The following is a 24,120-nucleotide window of genomic DNA, read 5'->3' as shown; positions in this document are numbered from 1 at the left end:
GCGAGCCCGACTCGCGTGTATACGTGTGCTTGGTTTGGTTTGGTTTTTTATTTACTGTTCAAAAAACCTTTAATAGGTCCCTAACGCTCGTGTTTAAAAACAAAAACAAAAACCACACAACCCCCCCCCACAACAACAACAACAACAACAAAACTGAAAATGACAGAATCACAGAATCATCTTTATTGGAAAAGACCTTTAATACCCCTCATCCTGGTATGGCAGACGCAAGGCGTTTTTAGGCTCCAGGAGGAGAGGAAAGGTGCCGTAAAACGTGGGAAGAACAGCAGTAGTATGAAGGCAGGTGTCTGAGCCCTGCTGTACAGCCCAAAGCCCTGCCTGGGCTCCTTTCCCCCCAAAGACACGATGTAGTAGTGCACACAGAGTTGTTGCACACAGCACTCTGATCACTGGACCGGAGAGATGCTCACCTGCAGGACTCTGATACCCACAAATCCCATCAAAACCAAGTGCTGGTGATGAGTCTCTTTTTAACAACTATTTAAACAAGTCCTCTTGGGCACATTTTGCAGTCTTAGAGTGCACACTCTTCCCTTTTAGAGGAGGATTTAGAGCCTCTGATCCATGCATTTTCAGACCTGACTACCATGCTGCACTATGCTAAAGCCCAACCAAGTCCAAGGATGATGTCATTGGTATGGATGCCACGGCCAACCTATGGAGCAGAACAGGCTAATGCAAATGTCTTAGCGGCCATGTGTTCAGAGCTATGTTGACGGCTGCTAGCCCTCAGTGAGGCAGCAAAAGCACAGCTTTCACTGGGAACCAATGGCCAAAAGCCAGTAATCAGAAAACCAATTCTCTACCTGACTCTGTGTTTGTTTGTAACAGCATCTTGGGACACCACATTCTTGTGCCTCCCTTCCTCTACCTGTGAAGTAGAAATTGTGATAAGTGACAGTTACTTTGTTGGCAAAGCATATTGGAGATCTGTGGCTGTCACCAGTTTGAGTCTTGAACAGGCTAGAAAGTTGCTCCTTTCTTCAGGCTTCAAAGCGATGACTACAACCACAGCCATGCAGATTTATTAATAAGCTGTCTCCAGCTGTGGAACTAATTCCTGCCAGATTATCAAGCTCAGCTCAAGAATTTTAACCTTTCAAGTATGTTGTTACTGACATGTGTAATAATTAATCCAGTAGAAAAGAAACCAATTTTCCAAACTAAGCACAGTTAATAAGCTTTGTTGTCAGTAATTGGGCCTGAAAGTATCTGATGAAGTTGAAGAATGTGTTGCATAGGCAACTGTACTGTTGGATTATGCAGTTGCTAGTTCAGGCCAACAGGATTCTTGCTACTAATAATGTTAAACTGTTAGGTTTAGTACTTTAAATAGGCAGCAAAATCAACAGTTGAGTGTGAGTTCTTTTTAATACTAGAGAACTTTTACATTGTCAGAGCAATGCAAAGGATAGTTGAGTTGGTGAAAAGTCACCCTTCCCCTCTCTGGGACATTCTAGAGTGACTTCTTGAGAGATATGCCTCTGTAGCCAATGGAAGTGATGCATCCATTTTTTCTTTAAGAACATGGGCCTAAACCTAAAAAATTCTTCTTAATAACATATTCAGTGTTTATGCCATTAGAAAAAGATTTGTATGTCCTAATAAAATATGTCTTGTATATCTTCATTCCAGGTTTGACGTTTCTCCTGGAAGAGTCTTACTTGCAAGAGATTAACATTTGCAACTTGGCCAGTCAGGGAGGACTGAGGTGGTAGTGGACATCTGAGCTGCAGGAACACATTCAAGCATTATAAGAAGTTATCTGTCAGTGGCAGGCTGTCTTGACTGCTCTTGATATGAGTTAATTCCAAATAGCATTTAAGCATAGCAAAAATGTTTAAATGAGCCCCTGTCGTGGACAGGATAAGTAATCATACTGCAGTTTACATTTGAACACTCCAGCCTAATCACACTGAAAGAATCCTCATTTTCCTTGACCTTCCAAGCTTATCCTATTCAGCAGAAGCCTAGGCTTGCCAATACTGTTCAACTTACACTATGTTTATTTTTCACCCTTTGGTGTTATTTCAGGTTTTAATCCCATGCCAATTACTAGGATTAGTCTTGGTAGCCCTTTTAGTCATGCTTTGTTTCCTTAAGAGCTGACCTTAAGACAAGTCACTTGGTTCTGCATCAAGTACTCAGGAAGAACAAATCTTATTTAAATCAGCAGGAAGACATACTTTTCCTAGTGCAGTGCCATTATTAGTGAATTCATCAATCTGCTTCATGACTGTATTTCTGAGGCATAACTGATCACTAAAGGAGATCTCTTGTGTACAAGTGTCTTGCTTGCAGCTGGTCAGACATGGCACCTTTGGTATGTAATACATTTATTAAGATGTGATAGTCACCAGCAGATTATTTTTCTGGAACATAAGGGAGCTTATTTAAATGTGGCTCTGGTTGATACAAATTAGAACATATAGAATACCTTGTGGCCTCTGTAGTCACTAAGAAACACATCAGAAATAAAAAAAAATCAGGCCAAGGAATGCAAGAATATACAGCCTCATACAGATGTAGGATTTTCTAGTATGGTCTAAATATAATACATAAAGTAGTATGTATTTCCTGGATTATTTTTTATATAAAGCAATTTCAACTAGCAATGACCTATAAAGTGCACGTCAAACAGAGCTGGTGCATAGAAATGACTGAGGTGTGTGGAGAGAGTGGGGGGCCTTAGGGCTGATATCTCTAGTAAAATCATACTGGCTGCAGTAGGGGCAAGATTAGATCCATAAGCAGCAAATTAGATGTGTTCATTTGAAGACTAAGTTCACTTCTTATTTCAGGGTAGAAACAAATTTTACCCCATGATAAGTGCCTTGGAATTGTTAAATCTTTTCATATGATTACACCATTTGTTGCCCTTTGAGAAGGACACAAAAAGTATAGACTGAGGTTAAGTAGGTCATTGGCTGAACCATCTAATTTATCTTGCATTCTTCAGACACTATCTCTGAGCTGATAGTTTGAAAAGCAAAAACAGCTTTGCAGGGTTTGTTAATAGCAATGAACCAAACGTGCTGCTAGGACTGGGCTAGAGGAGCTAAGAACTACATTTAATTATCAAATCAATGTCAATTAAAATTGAACTCAATGATTCAAAATTAATTATATAGGTCACAAAATGAGTGCAGCCAAAAAGCAAATTATCATGTCAATGTATCGAGGTAAGTCAATTCTTTAAATAAAAATCAGAAATAACAATAGAGTTTTAAGTCCCAGTTATGGGTGTTTTCCAAAGTAGAGAAATTAAGAAAATTGACTTAGGCAATTAGTGTTCAAAACAAGTTACTATACTTCAAAGTAACCTGCTACCCTCTTTTAACCCTCTCCTTTCCCCATGGCCTGAATCAGACAGCTGGATTTACCAATTTTCATTTCTCTCTATAGCTGGCAGAGTCAAACTGGCAAGCAGCTGAGTCTTAAGTTCACCTGCTGCATTCACCAAGGTACAATTTCCAGGTGACAAAGTTGCTGTGATACTGCAGGTACAGTGCTCACTGTTGCATCTGTGACTTAGACTCCAATGAGGGCAAGCTGCATGTACTCATGCACTGTTCTGTGCCTCAACAGGAGTTGCAAGATTGGCATTGCACAGACAGAGAGTACCAGAACTGCTCTGGGCACAGATAAAGAAGCAAACCAGGTTTTTAAGGTTTTTTTTTTGGTCATTGTTTCTCAAAATAGAGTATTGGGTGGAGACAGCAGTGCTACTCTAAGCCAATACTTTTCTTTGCCAGTGTTTGAGATCACATTCTCAAATGTTGAAAAAACACATGAGGACAACATGGTAAGACGCAACTCCTGACTGACCTGATACCAGTGGTGCTACATTATCAAGAGTTGGGAGAGCTGTTGTCTTCTGTTTGATTATCACCGCCTTAGAAAACTGACCAGTTTTGGGGTAAGCAGAAACACCTGAAGGAAGCTGAGGGGTGACTTGGGTCATGGGAGTGTAAGGATAAAAAAAAAGAGGTGGAGGCAGGTACAGAACCCGCATCCCATTTGCTAATGAATGCATGTAGCATCAGAGTATTTCACATTAAGTGGAACAGCTTTCATAGGGATATTGAGTGCTTAAAATAATTTATAACTTGCTGGTTGGAGCTGGCTCTTAGGAGATGGCAGTTGTGGTACCTATCAGGAGAAATTTGAACATTTGTTTCCCATATACCAGTAGCTCCATAATTAACTAGGAACAGCACCACTCTCGTGAAAGCAAGAAAAAAATGTTTGTGCTACAGCTACTAGGAGATGCAAGTCTAGAAGGGTTATCCTAAAATGACAGGCATTGCTCTACAATCCAAACTGAGGAAGGCAAGTCAGAGAGGGCTGGGACTTCATAGCTCTTGGCATGTCCTCCTGGCCAAGGCAGTGCAAAGGCAGACTGTGCTCTGGCATCAGGGAGTCACTCCCCAGGGAGGGCACATGTCCTCCTCCACGGTGCAGCCTCTGTGCCATGCTCCAGACTATGGTCCTCTGGGAGCATGCTCCTCAACCAAGAATAATTTTGGAGCTATTTATGTCTGACTGTTTTCAGTGGAAATTAAGGGTCTATCATTTTACAGAATCTGGAGCTTAGTCCATAGTTTCCTTGATTCTTTATTTAAAAATAAAAAGAGAAACACAAAGTGAAAATGCCTTGTGTTTTTAGGGGGTTATTTTGCTGCCTTCCTGAATGAGAGTTAATGATGTTACCATATGTCTTGTAATTCACCATACATGTTTGCATGACACAATACTAAAAAAAACAAAAAGGGAGAAGGAAGTTCCCCAGTCAACATGTAGACAAAAATAGGGATAGGAGGAAGAATTAAGAGAGAGAAGTTGGATTGTTTAGAAGAACATGGCCTTTGGAGTTGCAATACTGAGGTCAACAGAATTCTTCAGTCACTGAAACTTATGTTGAAGTTTCTTGCCCTTGAAAAAAGGCATCAGGCCCACAAGACCTAGCTTTGCCTTGATTATCTCTGGTAAATTTTATTTCCTTCAGCTTAATGTTTCCCAAGATATTAGTCCACAGTCAGTCTGGGGCTGCAACAATAAAATCTTGTTCTCACTAAGATGAGAACACATGGGAGATTGTCTATTTGAAAATTCCTATTTCTAAAATTAGTGTATTTTAACCAGCTTTGGCAACCACCACCAAGAAGAGCCCTGAAAATATGAGGGGCTGGCTAAATAGAAAGTTTTATTGACACAGCTTTCAGCCTTACTACAAGGAAAAGGCTTGAGAGCATATTATTTCAACATGTAATGTGAAGCTTTGACATCCCCCAAAGTATAACTGATGGTTAGCAACCAGCTTCTCCATTTATTCAGCTCACTGGAAGAGCAGTTGATGTTTTGGAACTGCGTGACCATCAGCCATTCATCAAACCTTATGTCAGCCCTGCCCATGATAGCTCAACCATGAGAAGCATTATGGCTTATCTCCAGGAGTTTCTTCATCTAAAAAGAGGGAGAATGACATCTTCTTGCTATGTATTCAACTTAAATGAAAGAAGATTAACAAGATGAAATCTGTGTTCATAGACAATCTCTGAAGAGTATTATAATATACTCAGTTACAAAGTACACAGTTAAATGAATAAGTCACTGTTGCTATTGCAATAGGTATTTGATAAATGGCAGTACTGAAGGTGCCAGCTTTATACTTCAAACAAAGTAATTGTTGTTTAATGTTTAATGCTCTATATCCATCACTGTAGCGTTCAAGAAAGTATCATGATGTGTTTTTTCAGGTGATGTTGCTCTAAATTGCAAAATCTACAACTGAGCTCAAAATGATGAAATGAAATAAAAAATGAGCAAGCCAAGGCAAAATGTGTTTTTCAAACGTGAACTAAATATTATCTCAAAAAGCAGATTTTTTTGGTGGTTCAGGATACCATCTTGTAGCAGAGATCCTACTGACAGGACTCTTTTCTCAGTTCCTTTATAAATATTGTGGGTATTCCAGATCAACTGTATTAAGCATTCCTCCCCTTGCCATCTAACATCATAAATTCTTATTCCATACAATCTTTTTTGACCATTCAGAGCCAAACCTTTCCTTTTCTTAGGCTGTCAGTTCTTGTTACAGGGCACTAGGTCCTCTGTTCATCTTCAGGCTCAGCTCACAAGAGTCTCTGAGAATCACTATTTCTTTTTTTAGCAAAAGGGACACCCCAACCCTGCATTTGGAAGCATTGCACCATTTAGGCATGTTTCCACAGCAACACTGTCTATTTTAAGTTGTATCACCAGAAAAGAAGGAGGCTGCCATCCATCCACCCACTTACCATCTCCCTCTAGACATTCTGTCCTTTTGTATTTTACATCATTTAACTAGTGGGCTTTCCCTTGTTTGGAAAAAAAACAAACAAACCCAACACCAGAGCAGTTAGCATGTACTTTGTTGTGACGTCATTCTGGACAAATCCTTGATGAACACTCAGCCGCAGGTATTGATTGAGTTATCTCATGGGTTGCCTAAGCAGAAGAACATACTGCTTCCTTGTCCAGCTGGAGCAACACTGAATAAAATTAAGCCAAGTCAGAGTTCTAGGTTGAAGATCTTTTCAAATGCCTTGACACGTACTAATTATACTGAACTTTCAGCTCAGTGTAGCCCAATACAGCCCATTGCCACAGTACTAATTCCACACAGCACAACCTGGTAGGTGCAAATTGCTTCATTTCAAAGGATTTTACACTTCTCTGTCTCAATGTTGCAGACATAAAATCATGTTTCTCCAAGAAATTAGCCAAGAAACTATCCAAAAGAGTACAAATGTTGAGATTCCTGCTGTAGTTTCCTAACTTCCCCATTAGCATCCATTCTCCATTTTGATGCCCTTGGTTAACTTCTTGTCTTTGAACTCCTACTCTATGAGACACGCTTTTACTGATCCCCTTCAAATATCTACTTGTTGGCGTACTCAACTTTAAGACTGTGGCTTTATATCTTTAAAGTACAACACACTAAACTCGACCTTGTATTCAGCATAAGTAGGCACTGTCATGTTTAATAGAAGATGAGTAGTGGGAGATCTCTGCAGGCTTTGTGGCAGGTTTGCCTAATAAACACCCTCTGGTTTCTTCAGCTTTCCTCATCTTTTGAAACAGGTCATGGATGAGGTATAAAAAGCCCTCAGAGCAGAATAAGGCTTTGTACCAAGCACTGCTGAGCTGCAGAGGGGGAGATGCACGAGAAAGCAGAAGGAGCCAGCTGGGATGCCACTTTACAGGCTCTGTCCTTGCTGTCTGTGAAAACTGCTGATTTCATTGCAGAGATCATTTACAAAAAGGAAGAGAGCCCTTCACCCTTTTTGTCCACTGATGCCAAATTTTCTTGTTATTAATTTATCAATCACAGCATGTTTTATACTAAAATTATGGGTGTCATAATATTGCTGCTGCTAAATATATGCCAAGCCTCCTTACCATAAAAAACCCTCATTGACCCCCCACTAAAGCTTAATTTTTAAGTCATTTGTGAATCACTGTGAGCACTGAAACTCACCCTATTTCTCTCTCTTTACGTGGGAAGCCCAGGACCTTAAAGCAGAAATTTTATTTGTGCAGTAAAAGTATGGCTCATTAATGTGGCTTGGTGTTGATATATCCATTGGGAGAGCTGCACCTTAGCTAACACCTTTGAAATGAAATGTACAGCAGCAGAGAAAGTTCTGATTTAAGGAAGCTGAATGTGTTCATAATACGACATGCTCATCTATTTGAAATTTTGTTTTTAAACACTTTTCCCATTCTTCTCTCATACCACACAGACTGTGATAAAATACTATTTTCAGTTTGGTGATAGGTTGTACTGGTTTTTTTTAATGGAACTTGACTGAGTTAATTTTTATCTCATCTTAGCATAAGCCTCATGTGATGCAAATCCACAGGCTTCACTGCACCAACATATAGGCAAAATTTGCTGAAGGAAGACACAGAGTACACATAGGGTACTCCCTGGGAAAGGGTGAATTAAAGTAGCAGATTGTTTATTGTGCATGAGAATGAAGAAGGAAAGGTTCAGGTAGCATCCAGTATTTTATGTCAGGGAGAGGTAGATTTTACCCACCCAACATGATCACATACCTCTTTCCCTATGCTATTATAAAAAAATCCCACTACTGAACTCAGATATGTTTAAATACTTTGAAAGGGGCTATTATATAACTGGCTGTGTGGGAAAGAAGTGGGAATTTAAGCAGGTAATGAGTTGTCTGAGAAAGAACGCAACAGACTGTGCCTTTCTTACCAGACAGAGAAACCAGAGAACCACATCCCATTACAGTGAATAATCAGTGGCAATCTTAATCTGGTAATAATTTCATAGTATTCTCTAGAAAAAGGTAGGAAATATTTAGAATTTAAAAGTATTGGTATCTCATATGCTAATACTAAAAAAATAGTAGCAAACAGTGAATCTATAATGACTCTAAGATCCTGCATTTCTGCCACATGGGAGTGAATTGGATGCAAAATCTGTGATAAGCATGGCAAGAGAAACACTGTTGGTGAACAATAATTTTCAGTTTGGTTAAAGTGTCAAAAGACAGAAAGAAGACAGTTAATATGAAAATGTACAGTCCTTCAGAGTATATTCTCTCACTGTCTACCTCTGATGCGTTCAGCTCACACTCAGCTCTGCTTTCACATTTCGGTGACCACATTGGCTTAAATGAAATTACACCAAACACGAACCTGCTTCTTGCTGCCGTGAAAAATAAGTTGCCATCCTCCTTTCACTCTAGGATTTCATGGGCTCGGACAGAAAGCAGGGTCATTGCAGAATGGAGCTATGGGCTTCTTGGAACCCTGCATCTCCTTGTTACTGAAAGCCTGGGAGGATTTGCTGTGAGAAACCATCATCACAAAACTCGCTGCAATCTGCTTAGCTCCCACAGAGGATAAAAATTATACAGTCAGAGGGAATAGTCTTTTCTAATACTATCCTGTCTTGAAACTCCCATTTCCAGTTAAAACAGTGAAAAGCTGACAGCTGAGTGTCTGCTATAGGAGTATCTGATCTCTCCTGAGAGCTTCTCGCTCAGATTATTACCCCCAGAGGGCTGTGATGAGGCGAAGACCTCTGTCTCTCCCAGGAGAAGGAACAAAGGGTGAACTAATGATGCTGGGGTCACTCAGCTCCTCCTACACCTCTTTATGTGCTCAGGACACACAGCTGTGCAGCTGACGAAGTCACATGAAGTCTGGCTCCCCTTTTCTTTGTGAGAAAGCAGGTGCATCTCCTCTCTGACTGCTCTGAAATGTTCCCACCCGGAACAGTCCTGCCGTCATCCTTTTAGTGTGCAGCACAGCCATTGAGGGACATTATGAGATGAGGTGGGCTGCTGTGACAATAATACCTTCTGCAGCTTTTTATGTCTCACATCCTACATTGGAGCCATTGCCTCCCAAGCATCTCTAGCACAGAGAATCATAGAATGATTAGGGTCTTGGAAGGGACCTTAATGATCATCAAATTTCAGTATGTTAGAAGCTGGAAAACTGACTATGTATTTGCTTTAGCACATCCAAAGTCTATGAAAATAGTGTCTGGGAGGACTCCGCCTTCTCAGACTGTGACCTGTTTAGAAAGCGTTACCCTGAGAACTCTCCCAGAGAAAACCAGGAAGTTTTCCATAGTCGAACCCAAGGATTAAATCGGGAAGAACAGAGAATCACTTTCTGTTGTGAGCAGATCTATGTCTTGTCTACAACCACATCCACTATGAAATTAATTAAGAGGTGGATGGCTTTCCTTATTTCACGCGAAGGTAAACGTAGTAAGATTGGCCAGGACTTGTTCAATATGAAAGTTCACATCCCTTCTAATTAGAATGAAAACGTTATTTTCCAAACTGTCACGAGGAGAAATACTTTTTAAACACTCAGCAAGCCCTACTACAAAACCGAATTTTTTGCTTAAAATGAAAATCCCAGCAGCTCCGTCGCTTGACCACGCATAGCGTCTTCTTTTCTTCCCTCCCTCCTTCCTCTGTGTCACCTCTTCCAGAAAAGCAGCTCTGACGGGGAGTTCCAGAGGGCAGAGGAGGGGTTGTCTAATGCTGGACCTTTCGCGGGCGGGCCGGTCCAGAGGGGCGGCAGGGGGTGACAGCGCCGTGTCCGGCAGAGGGAGCGACAGTGGCAGCGGTGCTTGGGACCGCCCCGGCGCCCATTGGCTCGGCGGCTCCGTATGGGGCTCGGCGCGGCTCCATAAAGGCAGCCCGTCCGCCCGTCCGTCCGTCTGTCCCCGCCCGGCCATGCCCTCGCCACCGCCCGCCCTGCCCTTGCTCCTGGCTGCCTGCTGCCTCTGCGCCCTCCCGCGGGGCTCAGGTACGTCCCGGCACCGGGAGGCGGGGGCGGAGAGGGGAACACGGCAGAACCCCGAAACATTGAAAGGGTCGTCTCCCCTTTAGGGGCGCCGTCGGGGCTGGGCTCCGCGGCATCCTAACGCTGCCGTGTCCCTGCAGGGTTCCCGCAGCCTTTCTCGCGCTACTGGGACGGTGTGGAGCTGCCCCAAAAACAGGTACGTCTGTCGCTGCCGTCTGACAGCGATGCGCGGTGGACAGGTGGGACAGAGACGGTCCAACCCGGGACGGGCTGACCGGGAGAGGTGGGAAACGAGACTCGCCCGTGGCAGGGAAATGAGGAAGGAAATGGGAAACGGACTGGGAATACCTTATGAAATCCCTGAGGGAGGAGGGAGGCTGGCGCCCTTTGCTGCCCGCAGAGGTAGGTGGGACAGGTGTGGGCAGGGGTGTGATGTGCATCAGGGTGCAGAATAGGATACCTGGGTAACCAAAAGCCGGGAAAGCTAATAACCAGCCAGTCCCGACTCCCCCAGTGAAAACACAGATCATAAGGTATGATAGACACACTGCTAATGTCTAATCTTTACTTTTTAAAGCAACTGGCACTGTGTTTCAGTCAGTGGATGGAAATGTCCAATGAACCCCAGGTAAATTGACTCTGGTAATGTGTTTGATCTCTCTTCCAGACATAGTAATTGTCCTCTATAACCCAGAGCACTGATGTCTGCTGGTGGCAGAGCCTCTGCCAGAGAGCCAGTGGCTCTGGAGAGCAGGGCGAGTTTGCTGGTGTATGTGCTCTCCTCCCTGTGGAGCTAATACAGACCTAGAGAAAGAAAAAAAAAAGTTTTTTTCTTGCCATCCCAGTAGTACCTAACACTGAAGCAAGAAGCGCCAGACAGTGCTGCAGGAGTTATAGGTCCTGTCTGGTCCCCTGGGTGCTTGGTGGGTTGATGGGTTTTCTCTGGGGTTCTCAGAGGAGAGGGGAGTGAGAAGAAATTTTCACAGCTCATTTCTGCTCTAGTGTCTCTAGTCTCTGCAAACACTTCGAAAAAAAAAAATCAGTATCTGAAAGCTCAGCCCCACTGCATTTGATATCGAGCCCAAGGGTCATTTTCAAAGAGAAAAAAATATTTGCAGGATCAGGAAGTATCTGGAAATTTTAAACATTTTGTGCTGTTTTTTTCTTTCTGAAATCTTTCAGTTTTTTAAACCAAAACCTGAGGAAAACAGTTCCCAGAGTCCATTGTTCAGGTGTCTTCACTTCCTTTGGAGCTGTAGTTATTTCTCATCTAATGTGATTGCATACATAAGCAAACCACTCTCCTGTGGCAATGAGTATGGGACAGTGTATTTCAGTATACAGTTAAAGATTATAGAATTGATTTGCTGAAATGCTTGTAGATGAAAATAAGCATAGATTAAAAATGCCAAACCCCAAAGCTATTCCTAGAAGAATTAGCATAGAAAAATGTATTTTAAATGTAAGAGGTTGATTTAGGTCTCTTTATAGCACAAAACTGTATTGACAATAGTAGTATTGTGTGTATTCTCCTCATACAAAATACTAGTTTTTCAGGTCATAATAGCATCAGTAGATCTTTCCCTGCTCTGAATGGTTTTAGTGAATCTAAATTGTGCTGGGATTAGAATCAAGCCTGGAGAAGAGGAGAGTGAGTGGAGACCTCGTTGCAGTCTACAGTTTCCTTGTGAGGGGAAGAAGGAGGGTAGACAGTGATCTCTTCTCTGTGGTGACCAGTGACAGAGCCTGAGGGAATAGCCTGAAGTTGTGTCAGGGGAGGTTTAGGTTGGTTATTAGAAAAAGGTTCTTCACCCAGAGGGTAGTTGGGTACTGAAACAGGCTTCCCAGAGAAGTGGTCACAGCACCAAGCCTGACAGAGTTCAAGAAGCATTTGGGCAATTCTCTCAGGCACGTGATGTGATTCTTGAGGTGTCCTGTGCAGGGCCAGGAGTTGGACTTGATGATCCTTGTGGGTCCCTTCTAACTTGGCAGATTCTGTGATTCTGTGAAAACTTGTACACCACATCCTTCCAGTAAATGTATTAAAGTACTGTTTGGGTTTTTTTCAGATCTCCAGCTCTGTTTTGGATCTCTGTTATTCCATATTCAACAGCATGCATAAAAATGAGGTAGGCTGTAATTACTTTTGTTTCAAAGCACCCGCTCCTTAAAATTAAAAAGCAAGCCCTCCAAACCTGACTTTTTGACTTTTCTCTCCAAATAAATGTTTTAAGAGATGTAGGAGAGTATATAAAAGGTTATTTCTTCTTGTTAGTAGTTTGTATGTAATTCTGAACTACATTAAACTATATATGAAATTGCTGGTTTTCACCAATTCAGAGCTCAAGAACCAAAACATTCTCTTACAGCCAGTCAGTATTTAAACCTGACTCTCACTTTTTAATAATACAGGGTTAACTATGCTACAAATATACATAAAATTTGATCAATAGCATAACTTAAATCGTGCTGAACATGGAGGTATATGATTTGCTTTACCAATTTTAATAGTCTATTTGAGCTTGAGGGTTTTTTTGTGTTTCTGACTCAGATTAAAAAGATTAAATTGAGGAGTTATTGAGTATAGCTTTTTTGCTGGTGCAGTCATATTAGGTCCCAGCTCAATGTCCTCTCTGCTTTATATCACTTTTTTATTATCACACTCTATTAAGAACTTTTTCCATAAAATTCACTCAGCCCCTGGGTATGTTAAAAAGGCCAATTTACTTGTGGAGTTTGAGTTCTCTGTTGTCTCAAAATGGGAGTAGATTGTTCAAGACAAAAATAGAAAGTATTTTAACATGCGTTTCAGTATCTCTTCTTGCCAGTGTCTTTAGCTTATTATAATTCCAAGCATACTTTCCTAAAGCAACCATAAAACTCTATCATATTGAACTTGATTGTATAAAAAATTCTAATATTTCAGTCACAAATGTCTAATAAATGTTTTTGAGTTTGATATTGACTCCTATGCTTCCACAGCTTAGCTAATGAGGGAACATACAGAATCATCTAGTAACTTTGAACAGAGTCCTTTTTACCTTTCAAAAAATTCACCCTCTGTTATGTGCCCTCAAGATTGGGAGCTGAATCTCATAAAATATCCTTTCAAAAATATGACTAATATCAGCTATATATCTGCAATATGATTTTTAGGTGTGGTCTAATTAAAGTGGAAGATTGAATATAAATGTGAAATATGGAAAAAGAACTATGTAAAGTTTTACCCAGCTGATCAAATCTATTACATGAAGTTGTACTTTCTTAGCCCACAAGGAATCTTGTGTCTATGTAAGACTCAAACATGAGTCTATATGTAGTGCACCCAATGAAACAGTTATGAAATCCTACTGATTTCAGCTGAACTTCAACTTTCACCATCATACTGTATTTATGGGAATTAAAAAAAAATTAGTCAGAGTTATAGATTATGTACAGAATGTAGGTGGTGTTTCAAGAGAAGGAATGAGGCCTAAGCACTATGAAAGGCAAAGTCAATGGCAATTTGGGACTTGAACTCCACCTGGGGAACTTAAAATATTTTGTGAGAACTAAGACTATTTAACATCAATGTCTAATGACACTTACAAAGAAAGCAAAAAGAGCTATCTAAACCTAGCTACATCACAATCACCTCACTGAACATTTGCCTAAAGTCAAACCAAGACACTGTTTAGAAGCTCAGTTTTTACCATGTTTCTTCCACATAGTAACCTCTCACTGTTATAAATTAGCTAGGATAGTTGACACTGCAGGCTAAGTCATGAGTCAGTCTCTATCTTTGCTTGGTATGTAATAATCATATCAGAACAACGGTAGCATTCACACTGTCTCTTTGATGTACTCTCCTTCTTTGCATCCTTAAAGCACCTTGATTGAGCAAACACTTTTTTCTTCCATAGTGTTTTATAGCTCTGTAAGTTGATGTCAGTTGCTCTATAAATTGTCTTGAGGCTTGAACCAAAGAAATCCTCTTCTCGTACCATGACTCAATGATCCTTGTGGGTCCCTTCCAACTCAGCATATTCTGTGATTCTGTGAAATGTGATTCCCTCCTTCTTGCTCGTATATTTTGTCTGTTAAAATTCTTCCTCTCCAGTTTCCCATCTGCATGTTTTCCTGTTTTCACCCCGTCTTCATGTCCTTGCTCATTTTATGTGCTTGTTTTTCAAGCCCACCCCAAGTAACTAAACCCAACTGTTCCTATGGCACACAAAGCCATCCCATTCCTGGCTGGCTGTGAGCATGCAGCCTGGCAGCCATGTCATGGGTAGGATGGCTCCCAAACCAGGCTGCAAGTTAAGGGCTGTGTTAGATGAGGAGCTTAGTCTGCTCACATAAAGTCATGGGCAAAGTTTCTATTCCTTGATGTAAGGCTGAGTAGAAAAATGAGCAATTTTCTGAAGAATAAAGATTTTAGAGGAAGGCTTAAAACCAGCAATCATTCTTGGGTTAAAACCAAGGGCAGTCTGAAAGGTGAGGAGCAGCCACATTTTAACAAGGTAAGAGCTATCAGTACAATTCAAGCCTGAGGAGTAGAGCTGCTGCATTTGCTCCAGGGTGAGCTCTGCTTCCCCTACCAGAGCATGGCTGCGCTTTGCTGTACAGCGAGGGAAGCATATTGAGTGATGGTAATGAATGCAGTAACATTGATTAAGGCAAGGCTTGAAATCAATCTTTAGAAAGATCCATTTGCTGCTGTTCCAATACCTGTGATAAGTGTAAAGTTATCTCTCTTCTCATGTGGAGTGCACCAGCCTCATCAGTAATAGAGGGTCTGTACCAAACCAAAGAAAAGCTGGCATGTTGATTAACTTACACTATCTGCTTGCAGGAATCACAGATTGCTTCTGCAAAGTTTACAAAGAAGGTATGTAAATGTGAAGACAAGCAAGTAGCAGTGGGCAGGGAAGTACGTCCTTTTCCTTGTTTCTTTTGCTGCTTTTTTAAAGTCAGCTTGGGTTTTTTTTCAGTGGTTGGGAAGTGATCTGTGCAGACCCTGCTTATACCTACCCTATGTGTAAAGATTTCTTTTATACCTTTTCTAAACCCTGTGAATCTTTAATTTTGGTAATTTAGTATATTTACACTAGACAGAATGGATAAGTTCTTGACAATGCCCTTTGGGCATTAATTTTTAATCAGCATTCCAGATGAATGGGCATTGGGGACTATCAACATCTTGTTTGCATGCTGCTGAAAAAGGCATGAATTATCAATATTCTGATAGAATGGTACCAAAATTTGTCAACAGATCTATTGAACTGAGTTTAAAGTACTTTGTTATTATGTTTTATTTTACAGGACAGTCATGGGACTCTGGGACGGCCTTTTTTCCTTTTCAGGGTATCTGAATCTCTTACCTTCTAAAGATTCTGAATCACAGACAATATATGTCCATATAACAGGAAAGCTGTTTCCCTTCACCAATTCTTGCTGCAGTTGTTTTGAGTAGAGGCCAAATATCCCTTGCTTGAAAGCTGAGGGAGCCATTTGCTTAAAAAGCTCTGATTTGACTAAAAAAAACCAAGATAATGAGAACTTGAGTAGTAATGGATTACACACATTTTTTTGTTTGAAGATATGCTGCTGCAAGTGTTTTATCTTGAGCCAAATCACCCATGTGGCTTGTATCTCCAAGACTGTCAAGGTGCACTGATGGTAAATGCATTAGATAAAATGTGCCTGAGCTGACTGCCCACTTGGCCTGAAAGGTCCAGCCAGTAAGTGGTGTCACACTGCATAACAGAGTGAAAAGCCAAAACAAAATTATCATAATTTCTCTCATGTCTTTCACCCATTGGCTTGCTGAGCTATGACATGGTCTTATGCCAAATGAGCTGGTTTGGACACACTCTGATTAACAAAAAACTAACTTCTAGGAATATTTTCAACATATTTAAAAAAAATTAAAAATATTATCAGGTAGGTCATATCAGGTAACCAGAGTCCCAATTAACTGTCATTTGCATTTTAGCTTACTTCAAGTGTGTCCAGCCAGGTTCTCTCTCTCTGCTGGTATTTGTATATTCTTTCTTAGGCATGTGCAATTCCCCAAGGGATTGAGACCAAAACCCTGAATGAGAATAATTAAAACCAGAATTTTAGCTGTTTGGACAGAGGCTGAATGAATATTTCTCAAATTCAAACATACAACCCACCCTGCACGGATCCCCTGATATTTGATATAGGAAATCTTACTGCAGTCTTCTTATACAGTACGCTGTCTGCATGATGGTGATTTATTTTGGTGTGCTTATAGTATCTAGTACTTCTGCACAGTCATCTAATTAATATATTTTTCAGCCTCGAAATGGAAGAACTATCAAAGGCAGTGGTAAGTGGACATCCAAAAGTGGCAAGAATTTGTTCTGATTTTTTCAATAATGATGATCCTCATGACAGAAGGAGTTACTGAGAAGCATTACAAACCTAGTACAAACCTAGATACACATGTGAATGTTTCATATGGTCACTAGGAGATGTCTTGACAGAAATGTGATTTTTAAGGCTCAGAGCCTTAGAGTGTACGCTCTTGACAAAGGGATTGTTTTCTTGTCTCTTTAAGGTTGAGTAAGAAGGAATTTTCATCCTCTGCAAAATGATAGAAATGGTACAGAAACTGTAAAGTTTAAAGACAGAGGGTGTAGACGGTACTTGAAACACAAAAGCTAGACTTTTTTTGTTCAAAGCCACCTTCAGTCACCTAATCCTACATGAGATCTCCCTAACACTGAATCTGTACATGCAGGTGGTAGTCCTCACATCATAATTAGGACCTTTTTGAGGGTAAACATTCTCTATGAAGAGCAGGGATGGGGATGTAAGGGAGGAAGAAAATGAGATCTAATAATATCACCTAGCACTTACATATCCATCTTTGAAAGCATCTACTTAAGGTCTAAGTGAGCTTTACTGGGAAATGGACAATATAGTCAATATACCCATGTACCCTTCTTCAGTCTCTTTTCTTCCAATACTTTATCTCACAATAAAAGATCGCCATTTTTTTTTTGCAATCTAAGAATTATTTCCAGCTGTTGACTGAAAGGGGTTTGGTTGGTTTTTCTTTTCTTTTGTTTTGTTTTGTTTTTAGGGGGGATGTGTTTGTTTGGTTTTTTTATGAAAAAACCTGCAAAAACCCCCCACAAGTAAAGAATACCCTTGCTGTATATTCAGGATGAAACTATTTTGGAAAGAAAGAAACCAAAGATTTAAGAGAGTGTTGTAGAGCAACATTGCTACTTGCTTGCTCTGGTCTTAGGCACTGCCCTGGGCAATCTGTTGCTTCTCATAGATGAAAGGAACATGAGGAACTCCATGGATCTCTGGTTTGAGCTGGTGCAGCTGTTCTTGTTGTTAGGTCCATATGTGTGTGGGAAATGTTTCATAGCTCAGTAGCATGTTGGTGTAGAAGCCACTACTTTATACTCATGCCCTAGCCTAACATACAGCAATAAATTTTATCCACAGCTCAGCCCCCTGAGCCAACCTGGTTGCAAGATGCATTCCATGCTTCCATACTCTAAAAGGTCAGCAGAGTTAGGACATGGAAAAGAGAAGAACTGTGTGAGGAGGGAGGATTAATGTTTGAGTACAAATAACAGATTTGGGCACTTAACTAGATGTACAGAAGTGAAACTAAGTCATATTCATCTCAACATAAAACATGACATTGTTTTAATTTGTTTCAGAATACCATGGAATATGAAGTTCATGAGTTGATTTACCAGCTTGATGACTTGGTTTACGTAAAGAAAGGAGACTTCCCATTGCACTGGTTGTCTATTATGTGACTCAGTTGAATTTGCTGTTCCATGTAATAAATTTGCAATCATTAATTCTTGTTGTCCCTTTTTTACTGAAGCCTGTCCTAGACTTCATTGGGCTATAGTGTAGCATTGCCTGGTGCCAGCTGTAATCAAAGGAAAGCAGTCATCTCAATATTGACAATTTTCAAAACCAACAGTGCATTTTATAACATCTTCTTTAATAGGGTCATAAACTATAAGCTTGTCCTTTTGACTAGATAATGTATTTCCCCAGAATTTCAGAGTATGCATCCTGAACAACACGGTATTAAAATCATCATGGACATTTTAACGATTTATTTCTTATTTTGAATAACTAAGGACTTGAGTGTGATGATTGATGAATCCAATGCACTTTAAAAGAAGGGGAATAAGTACTGCTGCTACACACAGACATTATTTGATCAAATGATGTATTTTTTTTCAGCCTTGCCTTATTGGCTGTCATAAAGCACAAATGAGGCACTTTGGAGAGATATTCTGAACATCTGCCCTTTTTCTCTGAAATCATACATTTAAACCTGTGGTGTAGCCAATTGTGCTTGCACTGCATAGAGTGTTTTGGTAGGTGGAGACATTTATGGGCACAAAATTTCAAGTACTAAGCAGTTACTTCCTTAGGAAGAAAAGAGCATAGTAAAAGCCAGAATCTGGGGATACGAACAAGGCTGCAATTCCTGAACACAGCATTGGCTTCCTCAAGCCCTTTGTTATCCTTATATCTCCTCTTTGGCTACTCAGTCATAGTACCATGGCATAATACCCTCTCAATTACACTGGCACAGCCACACGTGAACTGGATTGGGAGACACCTTTGTCTTTAAAAACAAACCCTGAGAAACCTGTATTTTGTTGTTTTGTGGGGGATTTTGGGGGGTTTTTAACTGGATGGGTTCCCAATTTGGGCTGTATTAACACAAGTTTGGCTGGTAGGTAGAGGGAAGTGATGAGTTACTTGGCAATTGTTAGGCCACATCTAGGGTGGATTGTTCAGTTTTGGGCCCCACAATACAGGAAGGGCATGGACAAACTGGAGGGAGCTCATGGAGGGCCTCCAAGGTGATGAGGACTGTATCCCTTTCCCCTGAGGAGGGGTGAGGTTCAGCCTGCAGGAGGGATGCCTTCAGGGTGTCTAATAGACTTTCCAATGCCTATGAGGGTCATCAAGGAGACAGCTGGGCTGCTCACAGAGTGGAGTGGGAGGACAAGTAGCAACGAGCGTAAGTTTAAGCAAGAGAGGTCGAAGTGTCCAGGCAGTGCAAACAGTTGTCCAGAAAGGTTGTGCAGTCTCCAGTCCTTGAAGATTTTCAAGACCAGAGTAGACAAAACCTGGTCGGAATTTCTGCTTGGGATCAGACTAGAGACCTCCTGAGGTCCCTGCCAGCTTCAGTTATTCTGTGACATGAGTACAATTTTATGCCTCTAACAGGGTCAAGACCTGGCTGTGTTATACCTCCTGTGCCTCCACCTGGGCAGAGGGTGCTGGTGGGGTGGGGTTCCCAGAGAGGCTGGTCAGTTAAGGCCTATTTGTGCTTTCATAGCACCCTATTGCTGTTGTTCAGTGTGTTGTCAATTCCTGTTGGAAATTATTAGCCCTTGGAAAGACTACCAAAGGGATGTTTGCTCCTCTGGCTTCTCAGGTATTTGGAGCCAGCTAGGGTATCCCTCTGGAAGAAACAACTAAGCCAAATACAAGTGGTGGAGGTGCACTGTGCTAATGCAAATACATATGAGATAATGATACAAAAGCACAGCAATGGCATTCCTAGCTTATTTCATCTCAGAGGCCAAAGCTGAAGAGTATAAAATTTTGCACAGTTCTGCATAAATATTTGTATTGGTTTTGTCTGGGATAGAGTTTTCTTCATAGCAGTTTTTATGGTGCTATGTTTTGGATCTGTGACCAAAGCACTGTTGATAACAGAGGGATGTTTTAGCTATTGCCTAGCAGTGCTTGCACAACCTCAAGACCTGTTTCCCACCCCACCAGCCATGAGGCTGGGGATGCACAAGGACTTGGGAGGCGACACAGCTGGGAAAGCCGATCCCAACTGCCAAAGGGATATCCCAGACCATGTGGTGTTGTGCTCTGCAATAGACGTTGGGGGAAGGAGAAAGGGACACACACACACACAAACATGTTCAGATGGTGTTTGTCTTCCCAAGTCACAGTTAGGAGTGATGGAGCCCAGCTTTCCTGGAGATGGCCATCACTGCTGATGTGAAGAAATGAATGAATTCCATGTTCTGCTTTGCTTTACCTATTGAACTGTCTTTATCTCAGCCCATGACTTTTCTCATTTTTACCCTTTGAATTCTCTCCCCTATCCCGCTGGGGGAAGTGATCAAGACAACTGAAGTTAAATGACAGCAGTACTGTACCATAGGCAACTCATGCTGTGCTCTCACAATCAGCAGTAGCTTTCTCCACCCACAAGAGGTTTCAGGAATAACATCTACTGGGGCTTTAAAACTGGTTAATAAGACTGATAATAATGGGTGGCAATTTGTGGGTGAGAACCTATCTTATGTTCCTCAGTCATATTCCTGTAGTAGCTGTGACTCCTCTGTAAAAAGCACAGAAGAGCTTTTGTTCAATGCTCTGTGCAAATCTTTGCTCCCTGGAGCAATACAAATGTCACGTGTGAAACGGGAGAGATTAAAAATATTGAAATGTAAAGGTCATCCCTGGCCTGAAACTCTTTATGGGCATCCCACTGCAAAACCCACAGCAGAAATTGAGGAGTGCAGACACAGGTGACACCATTAGAAGCACAGAAATATTTCTGCAAAAAAAAAAGAGGTGAAAGCTCAGTTCCCATTGTCAGCCAGAGAAGAGACAAATCAAGAGTGACATGACAAGGTATACAAAGTAATGAGTGAGTTTAGAAGAGTAAATTGGGTGCTTATCCATTCTCTGGTAATAAAAAGCACCAAGGAGAGACACTCAATTACACTGAGAGGCAACACATTCCAGTTGCACAGGGGAATTTTTTTTTTCCAACAATCAACTCTTGAAACCAGTTGCTGCAGCTTAGAGCATGTGTTTACAGCTCTGTCGGCTCCTAGGAAGGCAGGCATGTTCAGGAGTGCACACCTTCATGCCGCCTAACTTGACTTGAAAATCACTTCATGCTGGCCCAGGACCTTAAAAGCCTGGTCTGGTGGATCTGGGCTCAGCAAGGCATTGCTCAGCAGAGTGCACAGCAAGGGACCTGGAAATGCAGTCACCCGTGGGGGAGCGAGTGCTGCCCGGCCTCACGACATGCCACTCACCAAAGAGCCAGAGCACGAAGAACAAGAGGAAAGCCTTCTTGGTGTTTTATGTCACTTTGTCTGGTCCTTTCATGACCTTCTGCCTTGGACAGCCTCACTCCCTTCTCAGCTCCCACAGGGAAGACTCACTTACTAAATCTTCAGGTGATGGCAAGCTGGGAGGGATGGCAAGCGCTGGAGGACAAAGTCAGCATTCAGAATGGTGTTGGGAAAGACTGATATGGAAAAAAATATGTACAGCTCACTGAGTTTGAAAGGAAGTTATTACACATACTGAAGAAAAACCAGTTGCAGCTTTGCAGCAAAGGGGATGGGTAACTGTAGACAGTCAAATATCATAATATTGAGGAGAGCACAGAAATACAAAGTGGAATGAATAAGAAGCTGTAGGAACTATCACATGGGAGGTGCTGCACTGCTGACTATAGGTAAGACTTCATGTACAGTGCAATACAGGAGAAGAAAGAGAGAAACCAACAGCAGAGAGGAAAGGCAGAGGTCAAGGAAAGCTGGCACTGAATAAAGGGAGGTTGCTTTGCAAGAAGGAAAGTGTGAGGAGGGGAATGATAAAATGCTTCATTTTAAGCTCACCACTCCCAGCAACAGCCATCCATGCCCATGGATGGATACTGCTGGGAGAGGTGAGCTTAAAATGAAATCAGGTTCATATTAAATCTGACAATTGGGAGAATGAAGTGCTGACTGATAGGTAATCTTTTCTTGGTCATAAAAATTTTCCTGGGGAACTGACACCTCACTTGAACTCTAAGTTACAAAAGTCCCAGCTCTGAAATAGCTGCAAGCAGCATTTTCTCTCTTCAGTGTTATATCATGGTGCAGTGTTTATTCCTGTGTTTCATTTGATGAAAGATTAGTACCATTGTATTGTTGAGCACAGAATAATCGAATCATTTGGGTTGGAAAAGGTCTTGAAGATCATCAAGTCCAACTGTTAATCTAGCACCACCATGTTCACCACTAAATCACATCCCAAAGTGCCACATCTACATGTCTTATAAATACCTCCTGGGATGGTGACTCAACCACTCGCTTGGGCAGCCTGCTCCCATACGTGACAACCCTTTTGATGAAGAAATTTTTTCCTAATGTCTAGCATACTTCAGATAGAAATTGCTCTAGCTGCTTCTGGAGAAGTGGAAGTTTCAACCTTGAAGAGCCCAGCCCTTACACTTTACATACTTTCAATTTATGATAACACCTGTCACACTAACAGCTGTGAGAAGTGACCTAGAAGCTGTCCTGGGAAGCTCAGTGTCTTTGCTTCTGAAATGCTTGTGTAAAACAAGAGAAAAAATCCCAGCATGGAAAAGGAAGTACATGGATTACAGGATCAATGGAAAAGATCATTTGTGATCTGTGAACTCAGGCTGCACACAAACTGACGTCCTTTAAAAACACATTGAGAGGATTCAAATAATTGGCAATGAGGGCTGACCAACGGCCAGTGAGGTAACTGCCATGTATGCATGACAGGCAACTCTGTCTAGGAACTAAAACCACATCAGCTGACTGCTTGTCTCCACAACTCTCAGCAGGTAATGTGACAGAAGTAGCTGCAGAAATTGAAAAACCCACTGGAGATTAAAAACCATAGCCAGTTGTGCAGAAGATATGTAACTGCCTGACAGGTTGGCCAAAAGCTGCCAGCATCCCATTCGAGTTTCTCTAATGCATGTTAGGCTGTCAAATGAAGTCCAGCTACAAGATGGATATGCTAATTATTCTAAACATAGGAATGAAATGTTTGTTTATTTGCTGGAATCTTAGAGTCAAGCCATGATCCCAAAATATCTACTGGATGCTTGTGTGGAGATCCCTCCAAAGACTTATCTTACTTACCTGTTCCAGACAACTCACACATTGCAATTACCACCCTTCTACCTCATTAAACAGAGTAAAAACATATCTTTGACTGGGCTGGACTGCATAAACTGTCTTAATCTATACAACTATCACTCTGACAGATTTCTGCACTGAACAACTAGAAGGAGCTGCTGTCTCCTTCTCCAGTCATTTCTGAATCTACTTTTCCCACAGTGTATAAACAAAAATATGACTGATCTTACAGCTGGTTATGATTCACCACCTAAATTTTGAAATTTCTTTGGGGCAAAGAACCTTGTACACCAAATACCATCTATCTATTAGCCTGCAACCTGCTGCAAGATCAATACAGGAAGTCTGAATGTGAACGTAGAGCAAACTTGAAAGAAAAATAATTTGCATATCTTTACCACAAAGCTTCGGCACCCAGGGGTTTCTACACAGCAGTTCAGATAGTACCTGCTGGATTACTGCATGGGGGAGATGCATACACATAAATACAGGTTTCTGGATATAGGTCTCCAAATATCAACCATAAAAATACCTAAACATGGACTAAAACTTCCAACAGAAAAGGCAAAAATACAGAATGCACATGAGCGGACCTCAGAGCACAGACAGGCAATCATGTGTGACCCACTGTAAAAGAAGCAAAATCCAGCAGCCTCATTCAGTGTAGCACGAAAGTCATATTTCCTCTCAGGATCCCGGAGTGAATTGACATGCTGCAGCCACCCACCCTGCAGGGCAGCATGACCTCTCCAGGGACTACACCAGAGACTGCTACATGAACAAACACCAAAACCAGCCTTTGATTATAACT

At 41.4% G+C, this 24,120-nt stretch overlaps 1 protein-coding gene across 1 annotated transcript; it reads left to right on the top strand.

Annotated features, from left to right (window-relative positions):
• The first annotated feature begins 10,295 nt into the window (after positions 1–10,295).
• On the top strand, positions 10,296–18,097 carry NMS (neuromedin S). The gene is made up of 9 exons (XM_018083959.1): positions 10,296–10,368; positions 10,506–10,561; positions 10,943–10,993; positions 12,435–12,494; positions 15,200–15,235; positions 15,670–15,711; positions 16,672–16,702; positions 17,839–17,897; positions 18,060–18,097. Exons 1-8 carry the CDS (start codon positions 10,296–10,298, stop codon positions 17,892–17,894), a joined length of 405 nt encoding a protein of 134 aa, XP_017939448.1. The 3' UTR covers positions 17,895–17,897; positions 18,060–18,097.
• The last annotated feature ends 6,023 nt before the right edge of the window (positions 18,098–24,120 follow it).

The sequence above is a fragment of the Manacus vitellinus genome, unplaced genomic scaffold, assembly GCF_001715985.3.
Source record: "Manacus vitellinus isolate BGI_N305 unplaced genomic scaffold, ASM171598v3 scaffold_7_pilon, whole genome shotgun sequence".
Classification (NCBI taxonomy): Eukaryota; Metazoa; Chordata; class Aves; order Passeriformes; family Pipridae; genus Manacus; species Manacus vitellinus.
The sequence above is the reverse complement of the archived record's forward strand: the minus strand, read 5'-3'. Positions and strand labels throughout refer to the sequence as shown.

Excerpts from the sequence above, each read along its gene's own strand:
- NMS (XM_018083959.1), top strand. The coding sequence starts at position 10,296 with ATGCCCTCGCCACCGCCCGCCCTGCCCTTGCTCCTGGCTGCCTGCTGC. Across the intron at positions 10,369-10,505 it reads CGCCCTCCCGCGGGGCTCAG|GGTTCCCGCAGCCTTTCTCG; the intron begins GTACGTCCCGGC and ends GTGTCCCTGCAG. Across the intron at positions 16,703-17,838 it reads AAGAACTATCAAAGGCAGTG|CTCAGCCCCCTGAGCCAACC; the intron begins GTAAGTGGACAT and ends TTTTATCCACAG.